At 33.1% G+C, this 7,757-nt stretch overlaps 1 protein-coding gene across 1 annotated transcript; it reads left to right on the top strand.

Moving 5' to 3' along the window:
* Positions 1-1,764: 1,764 nt before the first annotated feature.
* On the top strand, positions 1,765-2,079 carry CTXN2 (cortexin 2). The gene has a single exon (XM_074285216.1). The coding sequence runs from the start codon at positions 1,765-1,767 to the stop codon at positions 2,011-2,013; it is 249 nt and encodes an 82-aa protein (XP_074141317.1). The 3' UTR covers positions 2,014-2,079.
* The last annotated feature ends 5,678 nt before the right edge of the window (positions 2,080-7,757 follow it).

Genomic DNA, 7,757 nt, shown 5'->3' on the forward strand with positions numbered 1-7,757 from the left:
CATGGGCTCTCTATAAGATAACTCCCAGATCTATATATATCTATAGCCTCTTTTCTGAACCCCATTCCTGTATTACCAACTCTCCGCTGGACATTTAGAACTCAATGCATCTCAAACTCAACATGTCCAAAACAAAACTCATTTTTTTCCCCAAAAACATACTCTTTGCCCAACATTTTTGCCAAGGCTACAACTATACTTTCAGCCACCCCAGATTCACAGTATCAAAGTCGTCCTTGATTTCCCACTTTCCCTCACTTCACATAGCCAATCAGTCCCCAAATTAATTCTACTTCCACATTTTTCTTATCTTTTCTCTTTTCTCTGCATCCCCAGCCAACACTCCAATTCAGGTTAATTAATCTAGCTGCCTCAAATGATTATGTTCTCCTATCCACCCTTCTATCAGTCATTCAGCAAGTATTTATTAAGTACATGCTAAGTGCCAGAAACTGTGCTAAATGCTGCAATAAAAAGAAAGGCAAATACACAGCCTGGGCTGTCAGGAAGGTCACATTCAAATAAAAGATCCCACACACATCTGCCAAGCGACATTTCTAAAGCAAAGGTCTGACCATTATCATTCCTTTGCTCTGAAAAATATACTCAACTCCACTGAATTCATATTATCTCTAAGATAAAATACAAACTCTTTTGTTTGACATTTTAAACCCTTTACAACTTGGCTCCAATCTGCCTCTCCAGGCTTAATATACATTATTTCCTTTCAGATATTTTATGGTCCAGACAAACTGACCTTTCTCTTCTTCACATGGCTTTCCATTTTCTGTCTCCATGTCATTGTGCTGACTCTTCTCCCCTTATACCTAAAACACAACTTCTTCATTTCCACCACTTAAAACCCCTAGTTTTCTTCTAAGCTCAACTGTAATTCCATCTCCTATGTGAAGCCTTCCCAGATTCCGCCACAGATAGGGCCTCTTCTCCCAAATTAGTTTACATTCTGTATTTACTTTCTGTATACATAATTTTACATGTACATGAAATCTTTCACTTTAGAATATAAGCTGCTTTAGGGCAGACTTTCACTTTTCAAGCTTTTAGCAAAGTGCCTAGTACAGAATAGACTAACTTCTAATTACTTAATTGTTGATTAAGGCAAAATGTTCATTTAACATATTGAGTATTTTAGTCACCCTAGTGTCAAATATCTAGTTTAATCAATTTAATGATTTTTTTCTCTCTAATTGATTAGCTGTTTTAGCTTTATATAGTGGTAGCTCCAGAGGCAATAAACAAATGAACAAATGAATGAATGTATAGCTAAAGAAATAAAACATGTGAATAAAAAAACTAGGTAAACTTTAATTAAATTGATCACTTTGACAAAATTCAATCAAAATGACTGAACAGTCCCTCTATATCATATCATACTACAGCATTGTGTATATGGTAATATCATATATAATTTTTATATCATATATTGTATTATAGGCTATTATAGTCTATTCTATTATGTCATTAGACAAAATAAACTGTCTAATTCTAATATGAGAATATATTTGATTAGATTTATGATCAATATCAATCTTTGTGTATAAAGGCTTTTTATATTTAGTGCTAAAAGTATTTAAAGATAGGAAGCTTTCTTCTTTTTCTTTATTTCTTTGTTTTTTTAGTTTCCTATTTTAATGACTACATCACAGAGTATATGATTATAACTAAACTTACTATTTTTCTTGTATGTAGACCAAGACATGATCCAAGCAAGAATCCTGAAGAATTCCAACAATGTGGTAGCAAATGATGACTAGTATCCACCATAGCAACGGACCAGCCAGCATGAGTGTCAACAAAGTTTCAGCTTTCTCATTGACATTGGAACAAAAAACAGGCTTTGCATTTGTGGGGATTCTGTGCATTTTTTTGGGCCTTCTTATTATCAGATGCTTTAAAATTCTGCTGGACCCCTATAGTAGTATGCCTTCTTCCACTTGGGAAGATGAAGTGGAAGAGTTTGATAAAGGAACCTTTGAATATGCACTTGCATGAACATTTTGCCTTCATTTTCATATTTATTCAAGTTCAATAGAAAACAAAATAAAACAACTACCTGTGGCTCATACATCTGTAATCATCGCTGAGGAAATGAAGGGAGGCTTGTGGCATCTATATGGTTAAATAAATGTCTAAGGTTAACTCAATGGTGTATTCTCTGGTACATTAAGGTTTTTCATGTTGAAAATCCACATTCTTCTAGGTGGGGGATAAAGAGTGAATGGTAGAATCATTAAACATCTGAGTAGGAAGGTTGTTACATGGTTTTTATTTTCTGGGCCTCAGATTTTTTTCCTAGTTGATCTCTAAAGTCTCTTTTGGTGCTACAATCCACCTACACCAATACATATCTAAAGCATAAATTCTTTTTTTTTAATTAAAGCTTTTTATTTTTCAAAACATATGCATGGATAATTCTTCTACATTAACTCTTGCAAAACCTTGTGTTCCAATTTTCCCTCCCTTCACCCACTCCCTCCCCTAGATGACAAGTATCCCAATATATGTTAAATGAAAAAGAAAATAAAATGCAAGCAAGCAACAACAAAAAGAGTGAAAATTCTATGTTATAAATCCCACTTAGTTCCCACAGTCCTCTCTCTAGGTGTAGATGGCTTTCTTTATCACAAGATCATTGGAACTGGTCTGAATCATCTCATTGTTGAAGAGAGCCACATCCATCAGAATTTACTATCATATAATCTTCTTGTTGTCGTGCATAATGATCTCCTGGTTCTGCTCATTTCACTTAGCATCACTCCATGTAAGTCTCTCCAGGCTTCTCTGAAATCATCCTGTTGGTCATTTCTAACAGAACAATAGTATTCTATAACATTCATATGCCATAATTTATTCAGTCATTATCCAACTTATGGACATCCACTCAGTTTCCAGTTTCTTGCCACTACAAAAAGGGCTGCCACAAACATTTTTGCACTTGTGGGTCCTTTCCCTCCTTTATGATTTCTTTGGGATAAAAGCCCAGTAGAAACACTGATGGATCAAAGGGTATGCACAGTTTGATAACTTTTTGCGCACAGTTCCAAATTGCTCTCCAGAATAAGCTCAGTAGAAACACTGTAAACCATTAATTCTATCAACATCTTGAACAAATGATCAATCATCACTTACTTGAAGATTCTTGTATCAGAGTACTCACTACTCCTCCTACTCAACTATTCCACTTTATGAAACATTAATAATTAAATAATTTTTCTTGTGTTGAATTGAAATATGCCTCCTTGATCATAAGATCATAAAGATGGAAAAGACCTCAGAAGTCATCTAATCTAATCTTCTCTCTTTACAGATGGGGAAACTGAGGGTCAGGAAATTTTACTTGTTAAAGACCAAACAAAACAAATCTAATACCTTTTTTGTATGATAACCCTTCAAACATTTGAAAATATGAATCCTAGACTCCACAAATCTTCTCTTCTTCAAGTTAAGTATACTTAGTTATTTCAGTTAATAGGGAAAACAGGTGGCACAGTAGATAAAGCACAGGGTGTGGAATCAGGAGGACTCATCTTCTTGAGTTCAAATCCAATCTCAGACAGTTACTAGCTGTGTGACCCTAGACAAGTAACTTAACTGTGTTTGCCTTTATTTCCTTATCTGTAAAAATCTGAAAATTTTCCCTCTGGAGAATGAAATAGAAAACCATTCCAATATCTCTGTTAAGAAAACCTCAAATGTACTAACACTATAAATTCCTTTTTGTCTGCTTTAGTAGACATGCACATACATTTATTACACAAATTCCTGGCTGATAAAACAAAAACATAGTAGGTAACAAAAATTAATAGTTTGTTTCCCCCTTGCCCCCAATTAATACCGTTTATAAATAATAGCTCTAGAAATGCTTACTGATTTTCATATGTTTCCTTGAGTAATCACTTACCCTCAATCAAAATATTAAGCTGAGATTTTGCTTGATCTGTTTTTCATCACTTGGTGTACTTGGAGTATTTGTTGTCCAGTTTTATAGTAAAAAAAATCATTATTCAGGGTTTTACTATTTAAAGAAAATAAAGATGAAATTTTGCAAAACAAAACAAACAAATAAGAAAACCTCAAATGGGGTCACAAAGAATTGGACATAACTGAAATAACACAATAATAACAGAATGAATTAATCCTTGATGGCATTTTGCCATTAATGGTCTACTCTAAAGGTAAAACCAGATTCTGCACTACACAAAGACATTTTTTTTTTAAATTTAAATTTAACCACAGTCCTTTAAAGTACTTTAAAGATCATTTAATTAAATATAATTTATAATAAAAAACTTGAGACCCAAAGAGAATAAGAGATTTTCTGTAACACAATCCATCACTAGTAGGATCAGTAAGATCAGAATCTAAATTTTCTTAACATCTATTATAATGAATCTTCTGAAACAAATTGTCTCTCTCAGTAAAACTTGATATTACAATGGATTTATGCATTAAAGCTATGAAAAATTTGGATCTGTGAGCAAAATGCAATAACCTTGTTTAATTTTTAAAGGAAACATAAACATAAAATACTGTGTTAGAATAAACATCCTTATTTAAACCTTTATTTACAAATTACACATTTATTAAATTATAAATAAATGGGTCCTTGGAAACATAGCAAATTATTCATCCGATGCACAAACATCTGGCTCCATTGCAAGTCTCCTTCTGAGATTTGTTGGCAATCTCCAAAATCATAGGATGAAGTTTAAGAAGAAAATAGTCATTGAATCATAGACTTATAAAAACATAGATTTAGAACTGGAAAATACTTTATCCATTCTTTCCCAACCTTCCTCATCTAACATATGAGAAAATCAAGGCTCAGAGAAATTAAATAATTTGGCCAAGATTGCTGAGGCATAAATAGATATGTGCTGAAACATTCCTGGATCCAGGTAACCCAGGAAGGGTAAGCTCTTTCCAGGTATTCAGAATGAAGTATCCTAAAATACAGCCAATGTGTGTTAGGAGAGAGACACAAGGCAGACAAAATAAAAGAAATTCTAAAACCTAAGAGAAGAATACAGAGAGACAATTCAGTACCCAGAATAAGCTTTATCTAACTTGAAATTTTATTTCTTACTTGTCTTTTCCAACAACATGGTATAGCAGAAAGCATGCTGTATTTGAACTCATGAGTCATCAGCTTTGAAATTGTATCTCTGACTAGTTGTATAGCCACAGCAAAACATTTAACCTTTCTGAAGTTAATCCTTGGATTTTCTGAGCCTTACTATTGTAATCTATAAAATGGGGGTAATAGTAATATTTTCTCTTTTATAGCCTGATACCATATGATTATAGTAATTACTTCATTTTAAGACTAGGGGCAATCTAACAGCCTCTAAGTCCATATTGGTTTCCTCTTCAGCTTTCAAGAGTTAATTTTAGATGAAAAGTTGTGAGTATAATCACAACTGCTCTGAGCCCAAAGTTAGGCAAATTCCTAACATTTACATAGAAGTTTGGCACTCTATTTTAATTTACATTTAGGTCCATCTCTAATTATAACTAACCCTGATCTCTTTGAGCCAAGATTTAAGTTGTCTAAATAAATAATAATGAAATAGATTGTTCATAGACCCTCATAGGGGAAATAGGGAAAAGAGCAGCTCTTTTTTCTTAGTTCTTCAGTAGGTGGGTACAATTGATAATGTCAGTTTGAATCTTCTGAACTGATATGTCTGAAGGGCAAATGACCCTCCTCAATATTTCATCTTTATTGCAGTGCAATTCTATTTTCTTTTTTCTCTCTCTCTCTCTCTTTTTTTTTTACTCCTGGGCTGCTAGTTCTTTTTGATCCATTTCTTGTGCTTCTACTCTCTCTCTCCATTTACAGACCATCACAATGACAGGGTTGTTGTAAATACCAAATGAGTTAAAAATGTAAAGGCCTTTGAAACTCTATAATACTTTATAAACATGAGCTATTATTCTTTCCAGGAATCAGGCAGGAATCAGCTTTTTTTTTTTTTTTCATTCAAAAAGGGACAAAAGAAAGAAGGAGTCACCTGTTACCTTATTCACTCCGCTATTCTTGCCTGTAAATTGGCACTAGATGGTTCAAACTCATTTTATTAGTCTTAGCACATGAATCTTCCACTCAGTGAAAGATCCAATATTCTTCTTCTCTCAGACATAATGCCTAATTCTATTAAAAAAAAACACTTTTTTCACTATAGAGAACAGTCTTATGGAGAGTCTTTTTTCAAATAGATTTTTATATAAGTGTGTGTGAGTAAATATTACATATCTCTTAGATCAACTACATTTCCTCCATTTCCATCCCCCTATCTCTGTGAGTTAAATCCAGTTCTGCTAATGCTAAATCCAAACTTATTTACACCAAGCTATTCAACAACTCAGATATTCTTTCAAGGTAATCAGGAAATAAGCTGAAATCTGATCATTTCCTTTTCTTTCTTTCTTTCTTTCTTTTTCTTCTTTCTTTCTTTTTCTTTCTTTCTCTTTCTTTCTTTCTTTCTTTCTTTTCTTTTCTTTTCTTTTCTTTCTTTCTTTCTTTTCTTTTCTTTCTTTCTTTCTTTCTTTCTTTCTTTCTTTCTTTCTTTCTTTCTTTCTTTCTTTCTTTCTTTCTTTCTTTCTTTCTTTCTTTCTTTCTTTCTTTCTTTCTTTCTTTCTTTCTTTCTTTCTTTCTTTCTTTCTTTCTTTCTTTCTTTCTTTCTTTCTTTCTTTCTTTCCTTTCTTCCTATCTTTCTCTAACTCTTCCAGGCTATTGTCACTAATGCCAAGATGAAATCAATTCTGAAATTCACTTCTCATCATCCCTTGCCCTTGATGTTACTTCCCTCTCTCTGATTGAAGAAGGTGGATGGTGAATATCGGAAGCTTCTCCACATATAAGGAGGATTCTCTAAGAATTAACCTCATTTCTATTCTGTTGAACATCTCACCTCCTCATATCATTTCTTCTTCCCATCCTGCACCCAGACTGTAGAAATTCATAATCCCATTCTTCCTTCCCCCCAAGTAACCTTCTCTTCTCCACTTACTTCATTTTCAGTTCCTTTTTATCTATTATCCCATCTAATAGAAATGTAAAGCATTTACTATGTGTCAGGTACTTTGCTAAAGGCTTTTACACTTATCTCATTTGATCCTCATAATAGCCCTATTAGGTAAAATCTATTATTACCCCTATTTTACAAAATGAGGAAACTGAGGCAAAGAGGTTAAATGACTTATCCATAGTCACACAACAAATAAGTGTCAGAGGCTGGATTTGAACACAGAAATTTCTGACTCCAGGCTCCATCCACTGAGCTATCTAACTCAACCTTTAGATTATATGATCTCCTCAACTATCTTGTGTTTTTCTTTCTTCTCTGCCCCCAAAGCATAGTTCTGGCATATAGTTAGTACTTAATGTTTGTTTGCTACAGCTGTTTTTTTTTGTTTTTTGTTTTTTTGTTTTTTTTTTTTTAGAAATGATGGGTATCATTCTTTGTGGGACCTGAGAATCAAACCTTCTAGAAAACAATTTGGAATTAAGAAGTTATTCAATTCTTCATACTTCTTGACCATTGTCCTAGTTCCGAAAATGTAATTCAAAGAAATCAAAGTTTTTAAAAATGGCTCTATATATGCCAAAGTATTTGTAGCGACACTTTTTATGGTAGCAAGAAAATTCTAGAAATATAAAATCCTTCAAGAGGAATGGCTGAACAAATTGTAGTCTATGAGTATAAAGGAATATCAAGTAATGAATATAAGGG

Source organism: Sminthopsis crassicaudata, chromosome 2 (genome assembly GCF_048593235.1).
Source record: "Sminthopsis crassicaudata isolate SCR6 chromosome 2, ASM4859323v1, whole genome shotgun sequence".
Lineage (NCBI taxonomy): Eukaryota > Metazoa > Chordata > Mammalia > Dasyuromorphia > Dasyuridae > Sminthopsis > Sminthopsis crassicaudata.